We start from the raw sequence: 27,505 nt of genomic DNA on the forward strand, positions 1-27,505 counted from the left end.
ACATACATACATACATACATACATACATACATACATACATACATACATACATACATACATACATACATACATACATAGGCCCTACATACATACAACTGAAAACAATAGACAAGTCAGGTTAAACCGCACCTGGCAATTATCTGTGAGAAACAAACTTCATAGATGTATTCAAAAAGAAATGAAACGTGCAGAGTTTACAAATCTACTAAATAAATTTCGGATTTAATGGCATCTTTTGTTTTCCTGAATGTCTGGAGAAACATTGGTGGCGATTGCACGAGAAATCAAATGCTTATCTCCATGTTAGCAATGCAATTGTTGTGTCTAAAGATTTACCGAATATAGCACTGACTGCAGTGGCGGGAATAACAGTAACAAACAGGTGAGTCTTTTTTTCGTCGTCGGCTTTCTTCTCTCGAGGCTTTGCTAGGTTTTTCTTGGGCCAATGGATTTTCAAGCACTGAAGAATTGTGCAGGTGAGAAGTTCCGGGTGATTCTGAAAATTGGTTTGGCTCAACAGCGTCAGATGGGCTAGTGGTGGAAGCGAGGCGGTCCAGCAGGCTCTTTCGTCTCGTATTGTACGGCTCTGTGCGCGTAAACGTGAGTGCACTTTTCGCCGCGGTTGTCCTGGTTTTACTTCGGTCACTTGTCGAATTGTGTGTAAATGTGGGACAGCTGTCTACTTTTTGCTTCTTGGATGGGCTTTGGCAACAATCATTGTTTAATGTATTGCTAGTCGTGACTTCTTTTGACTCTCGTCGCTCTGGTGAAAGATTTTCACTGCTTGGCGTGTGGTTTGCTTCAACCCTGTTACGCAACATTGAAGGGTTTGAGGATGCCACCACCAATGTCCCGCTGTCTGACGGTTGTTGCGACTTGATTGGACTTTGGCGGGTATTTTCTGAAGGCGACCGGACATGAACGTCATCGACAGCAGCTTGTATCTTGTCACGAGACGGCACTGAAACTTCACTGTCCCTCTGAAGACTTTCACTCTCGTTAGCGATCGTTGATTCAGTTCCCGAACGCACTTGTTTGTCAGGGGAATCCTTTACTTCAAATGAGCTTTCGTGTTTTTCTGTGGTAGTGTTTGATCTAGGCGCACTCTCGTCTTCTAGTGACGCGGCCATCTCTTGAGAAGTTCCTTCAACTTTGAGGGCGTTGTTCGCCAAATAGTTGCCAAACAATTTCAAGAAAGCCTCTTCAACCTCCAAATCATCAGCCTCGTCCAAGGCTTCGATCAGCCGTTTGTTCTGATCGGTACTTGTGTCTTTCAGATCAGCGTTTTCATGAACCCCTGTTTTGAAAGAGTAATGTCCATCAGTTTTCACCTCGGCTGAGCAGACATCATTCATTAGAGACTGGTAGACTGCTTCGGCAGACACTGTTTGCGCCTCTAGAGAAAATCTTCGCACTATGTCTTCATCTTCTAGGATCCACATCGGTAGCAACCAGCTCGGGTCCCCATTGGCAACTTGCAACATTTCCCCACTCTCACTTAATGTGTATCCCTTGTAAGCAAACATTGGCTTCGGTGAAGTGACTGCCCATAAAAATCTACTATCAATGACACGTTCAATGTCCCGCGCCGAAATTGGGCGCCCTCGTTGATTGCAGATATCCCAACCCGAACTCTCGTCGTGTTCGGCAGGCCGATATGATACGTTTAGACGTTGGCCAAAAGAGGGCGCTTTATCAATGAGTAAAAATTGTCCGGGAGCTGCTCTCCTGGTTTGGATTTTCTTTTCAGCCCTTCTATCCCATGTGTTACTTGTTTTGTTCTGATGTCTTATTGTGGCGGTGGTTTGGTTATAAGCTGCATTTGGTTGGGTCGCACGAGTCCTCCAGGCATTTTTCAGTTTCCGATTCACTTCGGCATACGTATTATTCGAATGATGCGCTACAACAGCTGGCTGGGCTTCCCTGAAAAGGATAATCAAAGAAAGAAATAGGGTGGATACCATGTCCCAAAACAAATGCATTTGATACATGGTATGGGAGCAGTAATAACAAAAAATATCTGTGTTTCAGCATAAGTATGAAAAATGTACCGTAAAAGTCCGCTCAAAATCGGTGAACTCAGTATTGATCATAGACCCTCATTACAGAAATCCATTAAATATGCAAATACGATTGTAATCTGTAGGCCACGCCAACCAAACTTTTACCATAGTAAGGCCATATAACAGTTTGGGTGCCTGCATATTACATCACTTTTGGTTGGGTAATTCTTAAATTATAGCCTGGTGCATAAATTCGTTAATTACCAAAATGACCGTTCATTATGCACAGACATCATACCATCCAAATCTCATTAGGCTGCGTTCACAAATAACGATTAGGGGGGAGGGGGGGGGGCGCTGGAGGAATCGCGATTGAAATCTTTTTTTTCAGATCCCCCTCAATGCCCTAAAAAATTTTCAAATGCCCCTCCCCCTATATTATGTGTGGACACTCCGAAGTGGTTCTGAAGCGTTTCAGATTTGAGACGGTTTAGTCGGCCCGACCAGAGCCGTTGTAGGGATTAACTCTATCCGCAAATCGCTGTGTGGACAGACTGAGCCGCTTCAGAAGCGTTTCAAACGCCCTCACGCGACAGGTATTTGTAACATAAAACAAACAACAACCAATATACAATATTCACTTTCGCCATGGCTGCCGAACACAGTACTACATCTCGCGGTATACTGGTCCGACGAAGAGATAAGCTTGCTGCCAAAACCCTATCAATTCGACCAGAAAAAATTCATTACGATTTGAAAAACGTCGAATTAATAGGAAATTAAAAACTGCCGAAATAATTTAGTGGTCGAATTTAATTTGGAACGACGAGGATGAAATTTAAGCGAGACATGTTTGCCATGTTGAGACTGCTTCAAAGCATGGACTGTGAAATTTTGTGAGGTCCACAAATTCGTAACAAAAAAACCTCAAACGCACGTTGGTGTCACATCAAAATCAAAGTGGCCGCGATTACAGACGGAACAATCTGTGACACTGCCACCGGCCGCTCGACGGATGACACGTAAGTTGACATCGTGTGCCAGCCCTCGGAAATATATTGTAACTCCTTGACAGGCAGATGAGATAGTCTTATAGCGTTTGATGCATCGAAAGTTTGTAAAAATAATAAAAATGACATCACCGATCATAAGAAACGTGGTGTTGAAGATAATAGTTTTTAAAAGAAGACTATGACGACCATATTTCTGTAAGTATTATCTAACTTTGAAAACCAACATCTGAAGATTTACTTCAACCAACACTTTTGGATTTGTTCCACTCTATATTATAAGATTAGTCGAATTTCTGGAAAGTAGGTGTACATTTCGATGTCTGTGTATCGTCTACACCGAAGTCATATCCGAAAGAGTATAATCAGTTCGCGACAGCGTAAACCTCTCTCCCTCTCTCTCTCTCTCTCCGGCATTTCAATGTTTTATATTGTCGACATTTATATATCAGTCTGAAGTTTCAGGTCACTGCTCAATGCAAGTAGTTGATGTCAATTTTCCGTATCGGGCATGGTCTCTATCGTCACTCTAATCGTTAGTGTTTTCCTGTTCTATTCCATATCAAACTCAAAACACAACGTGAACAACGCTGATAATATATTGCATCTTTCATATCGAAAACCGGTAAAGTTCGTAACACGGCCTGGAGAAAGTTCATCACCATCGATTGAATGTCCGCGGCGCTTTTGCTTCCAAATAGACATATTGAAATGCACAGGGAACTTCGCGGTATGGCAATTATATGAATTTTACCGTGAAGAAAGTCTGTGACTTTAAACTGGCCGTACAACCAACAATAAACATGGCGGAGCAATGATACCGATTTCAGAGACTTCGATTTTTTTCATTGCGACCTCGACCGCTGGTGAGAGCGAGTCGTCTATTTTTTTCCCACTGGCTATTTGGCTTTGAATTTTCAATTGCCATCATGTGCTAAGTTAAAGCTAAAAACAAGACGGGCATTCTCTGTAAATCAATAAGCCTTTTGAATATGAAAAAGGACATCTGAACCTCAACACGCAGCTTGAAGGTTGTTCTCCGAATCAGGACAGGGACATCGGTGAGGCCGGATTTCACGTAGTAGCTATGGAAACCGACGGCTCGTTCGTTGTAAGAAACCATGCGATGTACGCTCCCTTGGGCCGTGGAATTTCGCCGTATCGCCTCTACAGACTACACCGTCTATTACCTAACCATGCTATTAAACAATCACATAACATATATTCAGTAACATATATCTTCATTAATCTACCGATCATCGACCGTCGAACACTTCGAAAACGATGGTCGCGGTCACGGATTCAAGGACGTTCACAAGAAGAAATTATCAATAAGTGGCGCGCAGAATTATTTTACTGGTTTTGAGAACTTCTAAAATAACTTGTAATCTGTATATCTTCACACATCCGAACCGATATTGTATACCTATCACCGTCGAAGTTTATGTCTTTCACTGTAGAGTTCTTTTTATCCAAAACACATATTCAGAAGAGTCCACAGAGCAGTAAAATGAAAGGATAATTGATTCAAGCGAATGAAATTGCACGAAAGAATGAAAATCAACAGCACACCATGGACGTGATTTAAAACAATAGCGCTTGGTGAATAGGACTATTCTATTTGAGTAAAAAGTGCCGTTTTTCTCGCAATTTTAGCAACTGTAACGACCCTTTATTATTTAATACCTTTCCATAATAGTAGTAAAGAAAAACGTGGGCAACTGGGATGAAGTAAGAATTTTTACACCCATTTTATTCATTTATCTACATGAAGCGAAGGAAAAATTAACCATCCATGTAACTAAAGTATGACCCTGACCTATATACGAACTCACGCATGCGCAACAGGGGTTTGACGCAGCAGTGCATTGTCCTGAACTAAGCAGGGAATTCCCTGCTGAGCATGTTTATACATGTACGGGAAATTCCGTGTGAGTCATCACCATCAAACTAGCCTATATAAAAGGGACTTTTACACCCGTTGTCAGTCCGGCCGGCCGGTCGCGGAGTCTAGCTGATGTTGAACACGAAGTTCCTATCGGTGCGAACTTGTTCACCCGATAGATAAAATTTTAGTAATTTCCTCTGAACTTAAAATATGACGAAAGACCATTACTTCAAATAATATGAGTCGTTTCAGATGAATGGTACTGATATCTAAAGTGTTCACTCTTTTATCTCTACGTACAAATGTAGTTCCTAAGTCGTTCTCTATTCTATTCCCACCAACAAAACATTCAATACTCATTTCCCCTCCCCGATCTTTATCAATACTTATGATAATATCACAAGTTGTTCTGTTATCTGTTTTCATAGCATAATATCCAACCAAATCGTCAAATTCATCTCCAGTAGCTAACTTTACACATCTAATGAGAACTGTACCATGTTGAAGTATTTTCATATTATCAGTCATCTGTTGATTTACAGTCTGTAAAGTGAGAACAGCTGCCTCATCACCGACACTTTTAAGACCAGTTTCTTTAAAGTTGTGTCCCAAAATAATCTAACTGGAACTCCGCTAGCTGTATACGAGCAATAATTCTCCCCCTCGTTTATCCACCTTCTTAGTGTATTATCTGCCTTCATTATTGTATTAAGAGGACTAATTTTAAGATGAATTGGTATACCAAGAAGTGCAATGTATGGATTCGTAGGAGTAAGCCAACTACGAAAATCTAACAATTTATATTTGTTTACATTGCTATCAAAATAAATCACATTCGGAGTTCCTGGTGGTTCAGCAACACCTCCTGCAATTTCACTATCCAATATATCTAAGATGTTACGCGGCACATTATAAGGCATGAATTTCTGACTAGCCGAATCCCATGTCAGAGCAAAAGGAGTAGATATCATTCGAAGCCTTTGTGGCGTCAATTACAGTTTCATCAATGTCTTTAAGTTCGGAAAATTCTACAGCATGCTCGTGGGATTGCACCGCGGCATTGGCTAAAACGAAATATTTTCGCGGTCTTTATAACGAAGGACGTAATCCTTATTATGATTAGCAGCCATCTTAGTATTATTGTTAACTTTAACATCACTCAGATCTTCAAGCTCAAGATTTTGCATACGAATTGTACCTAGACCGAAGCCACTTGGATCAGACATACTCCGTAGGGACCTATATACAGTGAAAATTAAAATAATACCTTGTAATATACAATACACAGTCATGGCTTCAGCTATAGGAATGACAGTTCTCGGTGCTGTATTAAATGCAACGGCATTCACAGGAGGAAATATTATCGGACAAAAGCTTTCTGGGAATGGTGAGGCTCTTATTGAAGAGAAAGTTCGACATGATAAAGCATTAGAAAAATTTGAACATGATCGCAACGTATGGTCAGAAAAAAGATTACTACAGGCTGACTGGGAAAGAGAAAATCAGGCAAAGGACGCACATGCTGCGGCAGAATTAAGAGATACAGATGCAGAAATACTGGAAGAAGCAGAAGCGGTGCAAAGCAACTCTACGTCAAGTCCAGCGCAAGCGTTAGCGCAATTCTCAGATTATTATCAACCCAGCCCTGAGCAAAAGAAATATGAGATGATCTATATTGCTGGAGGATTAGTCGTGGGATGGTTTATCTTCCGATAGGGTTACACCGGCCCCGCTTCGGGACTACTACAGCAATTCAATACAAAAGCTAATTGGCCAGTTATTGAAATCGATCATGTTCCCATCCTGATCCGTTATCCAGATACGCATTGAATTCATGTAATCTCCCCCTTTTCTCAATGGCATAGAAATTGCTCCGTTTTTAAAATCGTAAGTAACCTTTCACTTATTTCTCTCGTATCCCGGATGGGAAGTATTTGTAAACAGTTCGATACTTTCCCCTGTATGTATCCTCCGGAGGCACCCGAACCAAATGAAACATAATTTCCAGTAACATCGACTACATCTGAATGAACTATATATTTAGTGACTGTTAAGAAATCCACTTTCTTCGGACTAATAGTACTTTTTATAACTGGGTTGTCCTCAGGTTTATCTGAAAAACCAACTACGTTGGCAAAGCTACCTGTAGCATTGAAATAAACTTTAATATCTTTAGCCAAAGTTAGATAAACATGGTTTGTCGGCAGATGTTTTTCAAAATTAATTTTTTGCTTCAACCCGATTGCTTTGTTTAACGTATCGATATTGTAGTTACTGGACGTATTGATTTAGTCTTCTTTGGTTGGTCACCTTCTTGATATTTTATTACATTATTCGTCGATGTTATGTTATGCCATGAATTATATAGTCCGCACTCTAGCAGTCTTATCTTCGTAACTGTGTCGTGTCAATGCAAGGGTAAAAATTAACAGTGACTGGTTCACCTGTTTGGCTTTCAATCCAAATGATCATTGTTGTGCGCTGTATATATTACTAAGTATAAATGTTCGATGAATATTATTATTATTCCGAAGGTGCCCATTACGAAGTATAAGGTTCTGCAGGAATAATATTTTTCTGTTCAAGGAGATCTTTGGTCGCAACCGCGGCAGCAGTCGCACCGCCTAATTTTGCCAAGCGAGTTAAATTTGGTCGACTTGGATCGCCAACCTCTATTTTCAGAAATTTGCTGGAGATCATAAGATATCCCATCGCAAGTCCTGCGATTACAATACCATCGTACATTGTGTTTACAACTGTTTTAATATCCATGATTGCTGACTAGTATAAATAGAAAATAAAAAAAAAAAAATATGGGGAGTTAATCCATCTCATACAATGTAGAGGAGCTGGGCCCCCCCTCTCCCTCCCCCTCCCCCTCCCCCCTCCCTCCCCTCGGAACCCCTGTCGGAACTGTTCCGGAGGGAGCTGCTACGGGCTCTGTTTTTTTCGCTTTCTGAAGCGGTTCCCGCGGTTTCCGGGGAGGACAGGGGGTATGCCGAGCACGCCCCCAATATAGCCCTAATGCAGTCAATGAAACTCCCACAATTCCTAAAACAAGATAACATTTATTATACCAGTGTGAATTATTATCACACTGTTCTTTCATTGTAGGCGGTAGGTCTGCCGCTACCGCATCGCTATCATTCCCCACCATTGCTTGGCGTTTCTTCTCCTTGTTTTGCCTGTTCCATTCCGCTAGTCGCTTGCCCGCAGCAACTCTCCCTGGATGCTTCGGCGGCATTGTAACTTTCTCTATGTTGCGCTGTGACGGAGTCGGGAAGGTCGTCGTTTGCGGTGTGGAGGTCGTTTCCGTTTGCTGAGTCGGCGAAGTTGAATCCATTTATTTCAGGTACTATATTAAACCCGATTTTTTTAAAATTTAAATGTTTACCTGTAATTAAACCGGTGGAAACTATAGCAAGTATGGGCCCCACGTGTACGCTATCCGTCCTGATAATCGTTTTATTTCACTGTTTAGAATAAAATCCTTTTTAAGATCAGTGGCATAGTTATCTCGGTCATCGATCGGAACTACCTGACTTATTGCGCGGGCTCCTAGATCTATGAAACTTTGAGTGATATTATCACTTATAAGAGAACTGTATTTCGCTTCATAGACTTTAAATGCTTTATTCACCGTTTCATCTCCCCATTTTTCTACGTCAGCAACTGAAATCTCCTTACCAAAAAATAACTTACTTTGTCCACTTGCGATGACACAGAGTATTTTTTCACGCTTTGTTTCTATTATGGATCGAGCGTCTGAAGGTAGTTCCGAAGACCCTTCGGAACGCGTATTTGCCGCTGCCGATGACTTTATTAAATTCTCCATTGTTTGCAGTATGTTATCTATTCTTAGTAAAAAATAAAAAATTCGTTTAAACCTGAATCCGAAATATAATATTAACATGGTCTGGAATGTTAGTACGATTCTGAAGTATGGAAAATTCTCCTCCATTTAAATCTATCTGTATATAGAAACACGAATAATGAGTACAGACCTATTCCCAGTTGCTTTTCAATTGAATAAGACGAGCATACCAACAGTACAGCATGCTGATATTCCTTACCAACCGAATGGAGGAATAAAACCTATTCTCATGGACTTAGAAATATATGTAACGCCGACAGAAAAATTTACTTTTCATCCACGGGATGTATTTAAAGATAACGTAATCACTCATCGATCAGCTAAAGAAAGTAATGTCTGGCTGGGCGGGCCAAACATGAAATACTGGGACCAACAATTAAATTTGCCGTATGGTGCAGCACTACTGGTTGTGGTATATCATTCGCCCATCTCTTCGGTTCCGAAGGGGGGGATTTTCCGCCCCAAATACGATCATTCTGCCGTTTCCATGTATACTTTACAATACGTCGTATCCTTCACGAAATGCAGGTTGCACTTCCAGACGATACCCCCACCTTCAAAGCTGGCGACAATCCATACAATCTCGTTCAATATGAACTTCTATGTACAGAATTTGGAAATATAAGCCCCACGAAGTCCGACTTTCGATATCGAAAAGGACAAAACTCAGGTCTTGGTTATGGTTATGAATATTACACTAATCGTGGTCCCGTTCGACAGCCAAAAGCGATATACAACGGTCAGGACTTTTTCCTCTCCGCCGACGGAGGCGTTTTCTATACACATACCATTTTTGGAAAGAAAAAACATGTACTGCCCGACAAAGACAGACCACACTATTATTTCTTCCGAAATGATGGAACGGAGGGGCAATATAATAGTTTCATTCCTCTGACGGGAGACTCGGGACTAACAAAGGCTGGCCTAGCCCGCCTCAACGAAAGTCTTGAAGCCTACGTATATTGCATACTCGGCGCACAAGCAAATATTCGCAGTACCATTGTGGGCGATACTGGCAGTGCAGTGCAAGTAAGAAAAGAATTCGGCGTTCTCCTCGAAGATGAAATTCGTAATACCGACAAAGTAATCAGTTATAGGCGATATCAAGACACAATAATGAATACTGGCGTCAAACTTGATATGGCAGTCTCACCAAATTTACTTCTCTTACCGTCTGAGATGGTCATCCTTTCGGGCCCGGCAATCTCGGGTTATAATAATGAATTGCAATACGCTACAGAATCTATGTCCTTCGGGGTGAACGGTGATATAAACACGGAAGTTCGAGAAAGTGCTGTACACGAGATGGAAGGAGGGGAGGATCCTGTGAAGTGGCAGGACGAGCCCGGAGTGTCACCACCACCTCACAATGACACGACTCGGTCCCCGAAGGCCCTTCGGAACGCTTCGGAACGGGCAGCAGCAGTGACCGGCGCAGACCCTATTCATGAATATGGTAAAATTGGTTTGTTATCTTTAGCAATATTCATTACATTAATGTACAGTATATAGATCCGATGTATGCAACTGTACCATTCAACATGATTGTAACTGGACCGACAAATTCTGGCAAAACGGAATATGTAATGGATCTCCTCACCGGTCCGTACCTAGGAAAATTTGAATATATAGTTTCATTTGTCCGACATTCATGAACAATAAAACGTATAATAAAAATTCATTTTCACCGATGACAATGTGTTTGTGTTTCCAGTCGGACTCGATGCTGTGGATGATACACTAGCCTTCGTACGGAACGAATGGGCCGGTACAAACACTTTAATAGTACTCGACGACTGCGCTGCGTCCAAAGATATGGAAGAAGCGCAGTGACGTTTTAGTCAAACTTGGTTTCAGCGCAAGACACGACGGACTATCTGTCTGGGTTCTGACTCAACAATATACTAGTATTAGTAAACCATTTAGGGAAAACATACAGATGTTAGTACTATTTTACACACCGAGCAAGACAGACAACAAAACTATTATAAAAGAATATGGAATGGAGGTGTCAGAACGGGAAGCCGTGGGCCTAATCAAGCAATTGAAAAGTAGGCCATTCAGTAAACTAGTATTTCATTTACGGCATCCGTACGACATAAAATTTTTCGTATAATATAGCAATTATGGAAGCTGAAGCCGAAGGCACTCTTAGAGAATTATATTACAACCCGAAAACTGGTTTTGGAGGTGTACAAAAATTGTATGACGCAGCACGCGCCAGTGGACTCCACGTTACTAAGAAAGAGGTACAGGACTGGTTAAAAACTCAGCTAACTTATAATCTTCATAAACCGGTCCCTCGTACTCGTGGCGCGTTCCGAAGGGGCCGGCGCGTTTTCGTAACATCGATAGACGCTCAGTGGGAAGCTGATCTCGTGGAATTCCCTTCATCATTCGCAAAAGAGAATAAAAACATTCGATACATGCTAACAGTAATCGATGTGCTCAGTAAATACGCATGGGCCAGGCCGATACAGTCAAAAACGGCTGATGATACGTTAGAGGCACTACAAGATGTGATTAAGAAATCTGGGAGAAGGCCCGACAAACTTCAGACAGATGAGGGGCGGGAATTTACTAATCGAAAAATGCAGGGGTGGTTGGAGGAGGCGGGAATTCACTGGTTTCACACCTACAGTGACAAAAAAGCTAGCGTCGTTGAACGTTTTAATCGGACCCTCAAGACGATGATGTGGAAATACTTTACATATAAACAGACACGTTCCTGGCTCCCCATTCTACCACAACTTCTCGAGAATTACAACAACACCGTTCACGGAAGTATCAAAATGAAACCCAGGGACGTAACAGAGGACAACGATTGGCAGGCATTTTATACACTATTCGGTCCTGAGTTGGCAGCCGGGGGAGCCAACCCTGAATTCAAGCCGGGAGAACGTGTCCGAATTACAAAATACAAGACCACTTTTAAGAAAGGGTATTTACCAAATTGGACAGAGGAGATTTCGTAGTTTCAAAAGTTGTGTACGCAGCTGGCTTGGGAACACCACCAGTTTACAAAATAAAAGATCTGAATGGAGAGGAAATACTCGGCACTTTCTATTCTGATGAACTTCAGAGCGCCCTTTCGGAAGGTGCCGACGAGCTGTACAGAGTAGAACGAATTTGAAGACGAAAAAAATTAGGGGAAAGAAATATTATCTGATAAAATGGCGCGGTTATCCGGAAAGTTTCAATAGTTGGGAGCCAGAGGAAAATGTTATTAGTACTACGTAAGTACTTCGTAAGTTCCTGTGCTGGTTCTTGTCAAGTACTACGTAAGTTCCTGTGCTGGTACTTGTCAAGTACTAACGTAAGTATTTACGAAAGTTATTCAATAAGTACCATGGAAAAAGTCTTAATTTCTTGAAAGAAGAAAGTGTCAGTTTACCACCTCGCTTCCACCCACCTGGCCAAGTATTTATCATGTACTGTCGTAAGTAATGTTCACTTATTGCATCTTTTTCGGCAGTATGTGGATGAGGTGGGGGCCCCTCAGTTCCTGAACATATTAAGTTTGCAAGATCTTCAAAGCGACTTCTCATGTTGCCACGGTCCGTTCTTTCGAGCGCCCCTTTTTCAGCTTTATCAATAAGTTCTGGCTGAAGTATAATGTACACAACTGACATGAACCATAGACAAGTAACTCCAAAGTCCACCCTTTTCATCATATCAAGTGCTCGTAAGTCAAACGGAGCATTATAAGCACACACTGTTTCACAAGCATTAAGAAGTTTGTGTAGGTTCTTGAGTGAGACTCGACGTTGTTCTAGTTGTTTTGACCAGGTGGATAATAAGCTTTTTCAAGTTCCTCCTCCTCGAAACCGTCTATTAAAAATCCCTGGCTGCCGCTATCGCGTGAGCTGCCCCATGCAATTCCAAAGTCAAAAGCTTGTGGAAAATCTACTGGTCCGACTGTCTCTGTATCAATCGTTGGATTAAGTATATTCTTGAGAACTTCAGGCGTAAGGGGCTGACTAATTACCAAACATGGAAGCCTGTAGTCGTGGCAAATTTCTAAGAAAGTCTGTTTGAACTTGTTGTGAATCTCTTCTAGTTCTTTTAAGGCGGTTATTTCGTACGACCTGGCTCGAGTCAACACATTCCGCCTGCAATAATCCCAAGGCATATCTTTGAATATGATAATGAAACTATGCAAATGGTCAAATGCTCTAGAAACAATCTTTTTTTCTTCCCACTCCGTGGAAACGCCCCGGATTCTAGAAAAAGTTAGATGTTGAATTATGGAAGAGTCACAAATAATGTAGCGTTCCGAAGGAGAGGTCCTCCCAGCCCGACATTGTAAACTAATAAGAGTATGTTCTATAAACTGATTCTGAAAATCGGCAATCGAAACGGGGGGTGACACGCCCATTATAAAAGTCGGCAATGTTGCTAGAAAAACTAGTGTCAAATTCTGGTACGTGAGACGCAGACAAATTTACTGCATCGTAACTCTTACCACTTCCAGTTGGTCCATTTATGAATATGTATGACATTTTGGGGATACTATATCATAGAAATTTTTTAAAATTTTTTTTTTATTAAGATATATACGATAAGACAATGACAATCCTTTCTATTTCAGATGCAATAAAAATACTTGAAACCGGAGAAAACATCAAAATTGATGATGGAGGCAAATTAGTATTTGGTGAATATGTAGATCCTATTATATATGTAGACAGTGAGCTAGAAGTAGTTTTCAACATCGGACCTAAATATGGTTCGGGAGGAGATCCAGCTACATGCGATGGGGTGTGTGTCCGTTGGCAACCGAGTCTTCAAAAGTTTACCGATTTAATAGTATTCCGTACCCTAGGTGAAAGTTTCGATGCAAGCACTGCTAAAAGTTATGCTGCAAGCCTGGCCGCTCACTCCAAGAATACTACTGGATTTTACAATCCATCTAAAGTGTATCAGAAGCGAGGGAGCGAGACACAGGGCGTGGCGTATTTTAAATTTCGATTTAAAAGAGGGGGAGGGGCTCACGATTTCGCTACATGTATTGATATGGTTCAAGAAATTGACTGTGCTTTTAAAGCAGTGAGCCCATTGCCAGTCCGAGAAAATCCTGCTATTGTACCTCGTAATATCCGGAAAGGTAGTAAGATAGAATTCTTAGCATTTAAACCGCGCTTAAATAAACGTGCCCTTTCTTTCACTGTTGAGAGATTAATATTTTGTGCTGCACCTAATAAACCAGAAATTCAAGATGCGGAAGAATAGTCGACTTAGAAAGATTAGGTGAGATATATAAACAAATAAATGCTGACAAAAATATTATAGTGGATTTTGATGACCTATCATAAAATAATTATTTTTCATTTTTAAAAAATTTTAGGATAGTATATATCATAAAGATTATTATGGCCCATCGATTACATGAAGCATTCAAGGGAGCAGTTTTACGAAAAGAATTTCTGAAGTCAAGCGAGTCGAGGATATCGGGGAGCTGGTGGATATTGAAGGTATGGTCAAAGAAACGGAACGAAAGATGTACTCTGTTATACCGAAATGGAAGTCAAATTATCGGATCCGAAAACTGGTAATACACAACCGCGTACATTGTATGTTAAATTAAAAGATACATACACAAAAGATGTAAGAGGATCGGGATCGGATGTGGGGCAACAATTAATAGATCGCTACGACCTTATGCTTGATACAATTGAAAATGTTGAGGGTTCTGGTCTCGTTCTCGAGGAGATACTTAATTTTGAAGTAATTCTAGTAGAAGTTTTACTCGGGGCTGGCGCAGTCCAACTTCCCAGATGGTTAAAAAATAAGCATTGTGTGAGCGATCTGGTGCTACCTTCGGGCAGCGAGAACTGTTTTCAATACGCCATCGTAGCAAGTTTAAAGTTGGCCGACCCCGAGTTTCGTGAAAAGAAATGTGGTCAGGTAAGGAGAAAATGGAATACGTACGCTCCATTTATGGCTGACTACTGTTGGGAAGGTATTCCCACGCCCACGCCCGCCGATCTGACTGTATTCAGGCGCTTCGAGCAGCAAAATCCAGGGGTCAAACTTCAAGTATTTCAGATCTACGAAAATGATCCCACTCCCCCGTCCGACATAACTGTGTTATATAGTGCCCCTGGCGGAGCCGAAGGTGAAGCCCGTTCCGAAGGTGATAGGAATCAAATAGCAAATATCTTACTGATAGTTGGCGAAGACGGCGGCCGTTCTCACTTCGTACCAATTACTGCGGAAAATCGCCTTCGTAATTCTCGTACTAATCGAAAGAATGAGCGCAGACGGAAGTGTATTTGTATGGTTTGTAAAAGAGGTTTTAAGTCAACAGAAGAATTAGAAAAACATCAGGTGTACTGTGGAACAGACACTGCCCAGCCAGGTTTTCCTAAGGAAGTGTGTCAATTTGAAGGACATCGGAAGAAGGTTCCTTCTCCCTACGTCGTCTATGCAGATACTGAGGCAATTATTGAGAAGGGGACCGGCCGACACATTCCAATTTGTCTTTCGTATGTTATGGTGGAACGGGGGTGGGGAAGTTCCTCTTCGGAACGAGGCCCGGGCCGACCCACTGTTTATGGTAAAAGAACATTCACAGGTCTCTCCTGTGTTACAGACTTTCTAAAGGATATGAAAGAACGGGCCGAGTATTATTCGAAATCGTATTATTGGAAAATAATACCGATGAGGGATCCTTCTAATTACCGGCGCGACGGATGTGATCCAGTCTGTATTGCATGTGGAGAGCCGGCAGGATACCGAGTAGTGAAGGAGGAGGCGACCTTCTATTGCGAAGGATGCCGGCCGTCGAGAACCATTCCTATCTACTTTCACAACCTCAAGGGATACGATGGTTCTTTTATTTTGAAAGAATTACATGAAATCGACGCCGGAGGGGGACCAGAGCCTAAAATTATAGCTAAGACGAGCAATGGAGGAATTATGGGTCTCTCGAAAACATTTATTTTTCACGCCTCAATTGTTGTTGCCGGAGGGAAGAGGGAGATAAAGAGACGTTTCTTTTCTATAAAGTTTATGGACAGTGCTCAGCTGATGATGGGGTCATTGGCGAAGTTGGCAAAAACTGTGCCGGACCACGGATGGACGGCAGTACCACTTACGTACCCGGACATTCAAAGGGCGAAAGGTTTCTTCCCCTACGAATATTTAGACTCGGTTGACAGACTAGAAGAGGAGGAGCTCCCGGAGAGGGGGGAATTTTATAGCGAATTGACGGAAGAGGGGATTTCAGAGTCTGATTACGAACATGCATTAAGAGTATGGGACGAAGTTGAGTGTAAGACGATTCGTGATTATATGGAATTCTATTGTGAGACTGACGTTCTACTTCTTGCAAATATATTTGAAAATTTCCGTGACACATGTTTAGAAGCGTACAAGTTAGATCCAGCCCACTATATGTCAGCGCCCGGCTTGACATGGGATGCTATGTTACTTTACACGGGTAATAAGTTTGGGCTCATTCAAGATGCTGAGCAGATGAATTTCGTACAACGGGGAATTCGAGGCGGCATCAGCCAGTGTAATATTCATTATTTACAGTCAAATCATCCAGCGGCCGGCGCCACTGGTGGGAATTACGATCCAGAGAAGCCGGTGACCGAAATAAAATATCTCGATGCAAACAATCTCTACGGCTGGGCAATGAGTCAGGCAATGCCTACGGGCGGACTTCATTGGATGACGATGGAAGAGTGGGAGGAATGGGAAGGGGCCCGAGACGGTGGAGCGGGGGGCGGAACGGGGGGTGGAGCGTGGGGACCTGGTTCCACCTTTCCACCAAGTTTTCTAGAAGTAGACTTAGAATACCCAGCCGAATTACATGAAGAACACAGCGATTTGCCATTAGCACCGCATCACTATGAATTTCCGAGGCAGGGCGGTCGACTGATTACAAGTGTGATGGATAGAGAGTCCTATGTCTTACACTACAAGTTGCTGGAATTCTATCTTCGGATGGGAATGAGATTGAAAAAGATTTATCGGGTGCTTGCTTTCGATGAGGCTCCATGTCTCGCGAAATATATTGACTTTAACACTAAAATGAGGACAAAGGGGAGGACAGATTTCGAAAAGAATTTCTATAAGCTGATGAATAATGCAATGTTCGGTAAGACAATAGAAGATGTTCGAAAGTACAGAGACTTTAAATTTGTTTCGGACTGGAACGGCACGGATAGTGGACGTAAAAGATTCAGAAGTATAATCCAAAGATGAAACATATAACTTTCATAACTTCCGAAGAGGATGGCGATTCCTGCGACAGTGCCCTACTGGAACTGAAAACGGATGAGCATAGATATGTAAAACCAGTTTTCATCGGCGCCGCAGTACTGGAACTTTCTAAGCTGCTTATGTATGAGACGCATTACAATTACTTTCGAAAGCGGTTCCCTGGAATACGATTAGCCTACATGGATACTGACAGTTTTGTTTACAGTGTACCCTCCCCGGATCCGGACGTAACTTTCAATGATATAGTCCGAGAAGATGTGGAAAAGAATGGTGAGAAGTCTATATATGATACTAGTGGGATGAGCTCCGCAATAGCCCCCGATTTTCCGAAGATTAATAAAAAAGTGATAGGTAAATTTAAAGATGAGTTGAATGGTGAACCTATTCTTGATTTTGTCGGCATACGCTCGAAAGTGTATGCTTTTCGAACTCCAACTTCGGAGACGAAAAAAAATAAAGGGGTGAAAGATGTTTGTGTTAGAAAACATTTGAACTTTGAAGATTATAAAGATCTGTTTGAAACTGGGAAGAAGCCGGAGCCGGCACAGTTTGTACAGTTTGTACGGAAAAAGGCTGGAGAAATCCGTAGTGAAAAGCGTAGTAAAATTATGATGGCGCCAAATGATATCAAACGTGTGCAGTTATACAATCCAGACACGGGCGAATGGTTGGCAGAAACATGGCCGATAGGACGGACGACGGGTCATGGTTAATATTGTAAAGACATTAATCTACTATTTTCAATAGAGACCAGGGCATCACTGATAACATAAATGTGGGCAAATATATTGACATCGTGAGTGTCATCGCCAACCTTAATTGAGGTGTCTTTCTTCAGAATTTCAAGTTGAATTCCGTCCTTTGTGTTCATTACTTTTAAACCATTTCCATGAAACTCAATATCTTTAAAACTACGCAGATCGATAAACAGACAGAATTTATTCTTCAAATAATCGGCCTCATCTATATCAATTTCACACCATCTTTATCTTCAGCAAAATACCGTCGCACCTCTCGCCAAAATTGTCTTGGTATCATCTTCTGAGCGTACACTTTATTTGCAATGCCTTCAATCATTACAGACACAGATTCAATGGAGGGGTTAAAGAAAAGTTCACTGTTCAGTTCTGTCTGATTCTGATTTTTAGTGAAGAGTATAGCGATACCTCTAATGCTACGTCGTGGTACATTTATATTTTCATTGATAACCGTGTCCGATTCTTTGAATGGGATTGTTCTAAAATAATGTATATGCTCGTAAAGGTAACTTTTTCCACCGTTGTAATAACCAGCAGTTGACCTCGCGAGATCGAGGTCAGAATTGTCTCGTATTCCATTTGAATGTTTTTAATTTATAATTGGTTGTAACAACCTGATTACTGACAAGTAATTGGGGGGCGGGTGCCAACGTAATTTCCCATTCAATATGACTCCCTAAGCTTTTGGATATGCAACTCCATGACCTGTTATTAGGGGATGAGTGAGACGAATAGCATATTTTGTTTTATATGTGTCGAAAAGTAACTTATCGCCCACGACGTTTTGATCTGCATCGGTCGAACCGCTTCTTAATTTTCTTAGATTTTCGTTCTGAATTCCGTACAGTGTCATGTTCGTTCTCTCCTTTTATGTTTGAAGAGATCGCGATAGCATTCAATAAGGTTATATTTATTCAAATCGGAAAGTGTCTGACCCTCAAATGTGAGTTTCATACGCTCCACCAAATTTTTGCAACATTTTGTACTACTCGGTTATATTCATCTCCCATTACTTCGAGATCAAAAACCAGGTCGAAAGTATCTGGAACTAAGAGTACTCCGCTTTCTAACTTCGGACATCGTATGATAAGTGTCTGGCCTGGATCTGCCTCACTTGGATTATGAGCAATCACGTGATGAGTTCTTTCTGACTTTGTTCCATTCGGTATTCGGTTGGTGAAAGTCGGTGATAATGTTCTATCGTACCCCATTTTCGTGTAATGTATATAGTAGAAGAAAAAAAGAAAATTAATCACATCTTTACGTAAATATTTCCGTCTGACTGAAAGATAAATCGATTGCCTGTGTCGCGAATCAATCGAAGAACCCAATATTCTTGGAGATGATGAGCCTCTTGGTCATCCTCAGTATCCTGGAATACAGCTATGAATTCTAGTCGCTTAAAGAAGTTAGTCTTTTGACATTCCTTCACGAAAGCTAAAATGTTATGATATAGATTATCATCTTTGAGTCGGACACCTGGATTTGCTCGAAGGATATGTCGATTTACTCGTCGGAGTTTGCACCATTCCAATTCGACAGAGAAACCAAACAGGTCTTTATTTTTAGAAAGAAACTTTGCAATATTCTTTTCACCAAACATGTCGATGCCGTAGGGGTGTCATATATTAATACATAATTTTATTTATAATGACTAATGTTAAACCAGTTAAAAATATCCATAGCTGTTCTCCGACAAATCCGACCACCGATCCTGCTGTTTTTAATAGAAAACTGACGAGGGAGCCGATTAAACCTGGTATTGCAGCAGCACTTTTTGCGGCCAATGTTTTTAACCATTCACCAAATTGCTTTACAATTTCTTTCGCTTTTGTATATACTTTGGGTGGACCTGAACCAGACCCGCCGTTCCTGCTCCCCTCCTCCTCCTTTAGTCACAGCCAGGCAATTGTTGATATTGTCATTCCAAGGGCAGTTCAGTATGTAGCAGCGATTGTAATACCATTTCGTTTAAATAACTCAGTCAGCTTCAGCCTGAGTGATAATTCTGGATCGGAAATTACATCACGAAGAGACTAGTCGTAGCCAGACTTTCACGTGCCCCGCTAATCTTACCATTTTCGTATTCAATTCGATTGTCAATTTTAGCTTCTCTTGTTATGAGTTCAGCTAGTAGTTTCTCGGCTTTTTCTTTTCCTTGGGTGCTCGTTTCAGGATCCTTTAACTGTTTTCAACTTCTCTTTCTCTAGCCTTATTTTAACTTTTTCGTTGTTAAGCTCGCCAAGATGCATATTCGCAATCCTTAATTCATCATTAATAGCTCTATATTCGGGGTTTAGATCGTTCCATTTTTCGATTTTATTTCAAAAGCTTGTATTTTATCTGCATTACCAGAAGCATCTTGCCGTAACTCTGTCAGTTCATCTTTGTATATACCCAGTCTTCTGGCGTCATCTTCTCAGCCGGTATTTTATCGGCGATCACATCTTTAGAATGCGATGTACGACTCACATTTTCGGGCTCTGCGCTAGAGCGATCTCCTAATACTTCTCTAATAAATGCATGTCCTCCTTTTTCACTCCTTAATGTGGCTAGCTTATAAAATCCACCTCCTCTATCTTTAGACAGCTTGAGGTTTTATAATACAGCTTTCCATCCCTAATCTCAGATTCCATAGCCAATACATTTAGTGCATCCGGATCAGTAATTTTATTCTCCTTTAAGAATTTATTAACCATTCTTAATTTTTCATCTGCTTTAAGTTCAGTCAAACGATCAACCTGTGGGCTAGCCAGGGAAGGATCAGCTTCTGCAATGGTATTATCATCTTCTATAAATGATGTTTCAGCAGTAGCGTCATCATCATCGTCATTAAAATTTGCATCATCGAAATCCTGGATTGGTATATCTTCTCCTCCTTCTGCCATATTGTCTTTCTATATTACTACAATTATTTTTTATCCCCCCTTACATATACAGTAAAAAAAAATGCACATCTCAGTTGTTGAAAGCGTTGAACAATTGGCCGACTATATCGAAAGAACTAGCGCTGCATATCGTCGCAGTTATAAATTAATGGGTCGAATTGATATGGCTCTTAATATTACTAAAGGAATTCTTGTAAGCTCTGCTGTCATAGCAGCAATTCCGACAGTTCCAGTTCTTTTAGCTTTAACTCCTATACCAGGTGTTGTTATTGATGTAATACAAGGAAAAACAGGAGTAGCAAAGAGACGAGAGAAATATAACATTATTATGTGCAATATAAACAGCTGCTTACACAAATACAAGAAAAAGGCGCAACCCTCGGAACGAGGAGGCTCCGGGTCAGAACTTATTCAGAACATATTTCATCAGGCGCTAGAAATTCAAAAACAAGAAGGATTTAGTCCACCTCTGGAAAGATACCTAAGACATTATGGATTAAATGGATATGAAATTTAGTTAACTTCGTGTTCAACATCAGCTAGACTCCGCGACTGACTGACAACGGGGGTAAAAAAAGCTCCTTTATATAGGCTAGTTTGATGGTGATGACTCACACGGAATTTCCCGTACATGTATAAACATGTTGTGTGTGACTCAGCAGGGAATTTCCCCGCTTAGTTCAGGACAATTGCACTGCTGCGCGTGCGTGAGTTCGTATATAGGTCAGGGTCATACTTTAGTTACATGGATGGTTAATTTTTCCTTCGCTTCATGTAGATAAATGAATAAAATGGGTGTAAAAATTCTTACTTCATCCCAGTTGCCCACGTTTTCTTTACTACTCATAATTGAATTAAACTAGGTTTAGGGCTTATACACACAGTGTACACTGATGTACAGAACTTTAAAAATTATTCTGCTGGTAACGAACAGGGGTTTACACTCTAATGGGCGCAGTAAAACAATGGTCACGTCCATAGGTTCAAGGACGTTCACGGGGAGACACGATGGCAATAGTGCAGTGTCGTAAAATTGCTTAGACTAGTTTTAAGAACGGTACAATATCTGGTCATCGGTGTATACGCTACCTGTGAATCGAAACGACAAGTGTAGACCTATAGCTTCGATATTTTATGGGAGAGACACCACGACTGAGACCGACAGTAGCATAACAAACTATTCCCAATTGTGCGTCCGTGTTTAATACAGACATCTCTGCAGGTGATTCTGGTTTCTCTTGAATCAAAAGTCCGACATTGACAAAATTGACATAAAATAAGTCCGAAAAGTTATGTTTTATTCAACTAACTGATTCATCTCCTTTGATATCCCCTATTAGCTACATGTAAACAGTCCGGAAAGACTGACATCGATGTCTCCGGGCCCCCATTTCTTCACCGTTTTGCAAAACATCTCATCAGCCGGACGCATGGGCAATGTCTTTGTACGTTGGTCAAAACTAATGACAGTATATGTCAGGATGTAACATTGGTCAAAGTAATATTGAATATGGAAGACGAAAATGCTTTCATCGATTGACAAAAATGAGAGGGAACGAGTCAGTAAATATCGAACCATTAAGGGGAGATCGAGACTGCCATCCCCCATGATTAATCAACTGGGAACAAAATATATATTTCGATCAACACTGACAACAGACTTACACAACCAGAGACAGCATTTTATTCAGCTTTAAAATAAGTCACCGCCTTTCCTATAATAACACCCCGTTTGCGTTTCGATCTACTCTGCTCTGTCCCCAATCGTTATGGCCTTCCGGGTTTCGCCTGCCGTACTGACTGATACATGGTTATTTCTTCACATATTTTTTCATCGTTTGGCATAAAATACAGCATCTCTTTGGTGCACAAGGCAAATCAACGTTTAGAAGGAAAGTCACAGGAGGTTAGGATATTATATACCGTAGGTGAAATTAGAATGGAATGTTGAAGATGAAAAGACTTTTATCAGTCGACAAAAATTGCCATAAACCGAGAATTTAGATTTATTAATTGGGAACAAAAATATTCGATGAGTCATTAAGTTTGTGTTTGATTCGTTTCAAAAATGTGTTCCTACATTCTTATCCGATTGTTTGTGTTAATAAAAATGTTTGTTTCGCCTCGGATATTTGTAGGGAAGTTTGGATTAGTGTGGACGGTAATGTTTTGTTTGTGTGAGGAAGCTTATGGCGAGGCGAAACAAACATTTTTATTAACACAAACAATCGGATAAGAATGTAGGAACACATTTTAGAAACGAATAAAACACAAACTCGACACAAAAACATTTTGGATAGTAAGGTGGGGAGCCTCTTTCACATTCTTTACAGCCAGTACGACGTCGTCCATTTCAGCCATCTTGTTACAAACAATGCTTGGCCATACACACCTTTTGAACTCGAGAGGGCGCATTAAGACGTCTTAAACATCAAAACAATGGCTTAATTTTGTGTATGTGGACGCAAGCGGACCAATCTATTAATCCCCTGTGTTTACAAATCACAAATAGTGTTGCAAAAGCGTTTCAATTTTCCCTGTCTGAACATAGCATATATGATCAAAATTTTTCAAGGCCCCCCCCCCCCCCCAACTATCTCAAGCCCGCATATTTGTAGAGGGTGTGCATGCAGAAAAAAATCACGTATTGCGGCGTTCCGCTAACAGGTGTTCAACACTACACTGTTATTAGCACTTTGTAAAGTCATATTCCTAAGACAAGTTCTTAAATTGATTCATTTTAAAGGCATCAGTGAACTTTTTGGATTATCAGTCTAAGCCAACTTGAGTTAATCCAACTCTGCCAGGTCAATTGCTCCTGCCGAAAAGCACACAAAATGACGATCATGAGTAGGCAAATTGTGAATTCTGGCTAATTGCCATATTGTAAAAACTGGGTACAGTGACCTACCAAAAATTTGCTCAAAAGTACAAGACATATATGAATTAGATGTTACTCAAAATTGACAATATTTAAAGGCTAAAATATTAATATTTTAATCTTTGAAATTTCGGTAGTAATAATTGCAAATTTTGTTAAAAATAAATAATTCCATTTATTCACATATTTTTTCATTTATTCTTTACTGTTCAAAGTTTTACTTTTGTATTGTTTTATTACAAGAATTGGAAAATTTAGAAAATCAAGCATGGTGACCCCATCTTTTTTCTTAAATATTTGATTATTCTCATATGCCAGAATTCAAAAATTTGGGATAACTTTTCAAGTCTCGTGGTCTTCCATATGTTGCTTCCATATGTATTAATTTAGATAATTTTGACAATATTTTTGTTCAGTTTATACTCCCTATAGCATGTTGAACTGTCCAGTATTCAGCTTGCTATCACAGCCTGTGTATGTGTACCATGCATTTGTATCACTGACAGCTGACTGTCAGTCTGGACTCTAATTAAATCATCACCTAATACATATTAATATATACAGGCTTTGTCGACAAACTGAATATTGTGAGTTTGAGCATGCTGTAGGGAGACAGCAAGAAACTGTAGTTGATACATTACATATAAATACTGCAAAAATCATCATCATTTGCAGTTTCTGCCCTGTTATTTATAGGCTTGTTTGGTTTTTTACAACAAATCACACATGTTTAGATTTTTTCGAGATAAAAGTCATGAAATGTAACAAATTGGTTTCTAAATTTTGTTAAACTTTTACAAACATTACAACAATTGGATGACATAAAAATGGTATTCATTTTTCATTGAACTACCTACAAAAATTTGAATTGGAAAATGTAAAAGATAAAAGGGAACAAAAAATTTCAAGTCCCCCCCTACAGGTAGAGCAAAATTTTCAAGTCCCCCCTCTACTACCCCCAAAATTTTCGAATCCCCCCTGAATTCCTCCAGCCCCCACTAACCGTTTTTTGTGAACGCAGCCTTAGATCTAGATCTTTCCATGTTGATGCTATTGCTGTGTACCAAATTGCATGACATGCTGACGATTGGTTTCTAAGCTATGACTAGGTCAAAATCGGTCGACGGACAGCCTGAGTCATGTCACTGCAACAGCTGTGATCTGTCGGTGGTCAAACACTGCCCTTGCTGTGACAAAGACGTAAGACTCAAATCCGAAATCGGGGGGCGAGCACCTTCATTTTTGTGGAAAAGTATGCTAATTTGCATAAACTTGCATACTTTTGGGAATAATTTACATTTTATTGATGTGCATGATACTGCATGTAGCAAATTCACAGTGTTTTTGAGACACGTGTCGAGTTTATGCCCGATTCATAATTGCGAACACGAAGCTATATTCCGAGATGTTTCTTTTGAATAGAGACATCGACAAAAGTCGAGTACGTTCTCGAAAATTTCGCAACATCAGTTTATTTAACAAAAATAGTCTCTGGAGGAATTCACAATCAAAGTTGGGGGCGATGATCATATTTGTAGCATCTTCTGGTTATCGTTCGGTATGACAACACGTTACTGGCAAATTCAATTTTTTCCGAGGGAACCCCCCCCCATTTTTGTGTTTCAAGGGTTTTGGCTTTACTCCTCGCTTCAAACTCCACAGTGTCATAGGCGAGAAAAAAATAGTCTGTTTGCCCTAAAATAACAATTAAATATGTACAATTCTGATAATTTTATAAACTCTTTTATGTTTTCTTACTTTTTTGGCCGCGGAGACCACGCCAACGCACACATTGATCGGGTAACGAACGATGACGTGAAAACACGGCTCCCTTGTGAAGGGGCCGTGTTGGAATTAAAGTATTTTCCGCTCTATTAGAGGGCAGCCAAGCTGCTGCTCAAAAGTTTCCTTTAACCAATCAATATGCATTTCTTTTAATTAATTTATATTTGTCGTGATTTAAGGCTGAAAGTTTTTAGTAATTTATAGCCTGGTTATTTATCGCGGTCATGTTTACCCTTGTGGTAAACTAGTTCACACAATTCTTCAAAATGCAACTATCATGTTTTCCCCGTGATCTTTACTGTATTTCACTACGTTCCTGCATGGCTTTGATGTTTGATTTGTTTTCGTTCTAGGCCTGTCGAAGGAACATCTGAGAACAGCGCATCATCACAGCTCTACAGTCTTACCTTGCCCTGGCCGTTTCAGCGTTCAGTGACCCCTTCACGCTCGGTATGCAACAATTGTCGGTAGTACTTCGGGAAGCGTTTCTCCGGTCACTCCCTAACCCTGAATGTGAAGTTGTCGAGGACTCTGAAGTTTCAGATGTCCCACTTTTAACACCATGGCGTGCAGATTGCGACAATGGCCTCCGTCGCGAATCTGTGGTTTCTACGTTTTCTCCATCGTTAGATGGCGCGGTTTCCCTTGAATTGCGCACAGTTCGTCTGCCTTTGCTACGCTTATCGGCAGTAGTCTCTGTGCTTCTATTTTTAGGGTCTTCACGCTGGTTTATACCATCTATTCTTCCGTTTACATCTGTCGGTGTACTTGAAGTAGTGCAGGTTGTTGACGCTGATGGTGTGGCTACATTACAGTCGGAAGTTTTGCTTGAACTTTGACAACTATGAGTTGAAAGAGAATTCGGTTTTGAACTCGGCAGGGCAACAATCACATTATCTGACCAGTTGATAATGGCATTTGTTTCGCGGCCTCTGCGTATCAAACGGGCACACTGCTGGTCGGTATGGAAAGAACGCGTACCCCCAGCGGTTGATATTTTGTGTTCACTACAATGATGAAGTGTGTATGGGACTCCACATTCTGACTTATCATTGGTTGTTGGAGAACATATATATGCATTCCCAGTTTGTTTCGTGTTTGCCGGTACTTTTTGTTGCGCAGTGGGATTTACTTTAGCGTCACCAAGAACAGATGTGCTTTTTCGAACGTTTGCCCCTTGTCCAGTTCTGCTAGACTGAGCAGCAACACTTGTAGAAATCACCTTTAAGTTGTCATGATAAGCTTTGAAAGTGTCACATGACAATGCTTTCACGTGGCTTGCTATGTCAGTTAACTTAGCACCAGCAGAGAGCGTGCCCATTTGAAGTGGTGATTTATCCTTTTCCATTGCAACGGAATATGATGTGGCACCCGTCGTTGGTGGCGTTATCGAGAAACTGTGATCAGGCATTTTTCCTTCAGCTACGTCAGAAACTGCAACCATCTTCTCTGAAACTTGATTTGACAACTTATTAACCAAGTTCATCTCATTCAAGCCAATGTTTGGTGTCGCAAAAGGGGATGACGTAATGAACGGCGTTTTGGCGCCATTTCGTGCTGTAGCCGTGGTATCACTTGGCAACGTCTGCGAGTTCCCACAGCTGACTCCCACAATGCATGGTTGATGTTTTGTGGTCCTGGAAGACTCGGAAACTCTGGTTTCGACGAGCCGATGGTGTTTTATGTTTTGTTCCGGTACAAGGTGAGTTCCTGCCTTCTCGGTAGAAATTTGTGACTGGTTATCATTCCGCGCGCAAGAGGTAACTTCCGAGATGACTGACAAGCTACATTTTCCAGCAGTAGTTGGGGTCATTGCGTCTTTCCTCGTTTCAAGTTCGCCTGATATAAAATCGGACTCTGCTGACGATGACACTTGTTTTTGCCCTTGGTCGCAGCCCTCGCTCTTCTTACAGCAGCCGACAGGCGCTGGTACCAGCGATGTTTCAGAAAAGCAGACATCATCTGAACAAGCCTTCTCCAAAGACTCAGCCATGCCCGCTTCAGAAACTGGGAGGTTGTGAACTTTTCCAACGCTGGATGGCGTGCTGTTGTTCTTCACATTCATGGCACCCCGATCATCTGACCATCCGTTTTTCCGTGCTCGGTCCTGTCCTCTTCGTCGGTATCGTTTTGTTCCCTTTCACCCATGACTACCTGATAGTTAAATCCCTATGTGTACCGTA

The 27,505-nt window shown here is 41.0% G+C and overlaps 1 protein-coding gene across 1 annotated transcript; it reads right to left on the reverse strand.

Moving 5' to 3' along the window:
* Nucleotides 1-234: 234 nt before the first annotated feature.
* Nucleotides 235-27,447, reverse strand: LOC139130531 (general transcriptional corepressor trfA-like). The gene is made up of 2 exons (XM_070696293.1): nt 25,730-27,447; nt 235-1,923 (listed from the first exon to the last, which is right to left on the reverse strand). The coding sequence occupies exons 1-2, from the start codon at nt 27,385-27,387 to the stop codon at nt 333-335; spliced, it is 3,249 nt and encodes a 1,082-aa protein (XP_070552394.1). The 5' UTR covers nt 27,388-27,447; the 3' UTR covers nt 235-332.
* Between the last annotated feature and the right edge of the window lie 58 nt (nt 27,448-27,505).

This window comes from Ptychodera flava, chromosome 4 (assembly GCF_041260155.1).
Source record: "Ptychodera flava strain L36383 chromosome 4, AS_Pfla_20210202, whole genome shotgun sequence".
In the NCBI taxonomy this organism is placed as follows: Eukaryota; Metazoa; Hemichordata; class Enteropneusta; family Ptychoderidae; genus Ptychodera; species Ptychodera flava.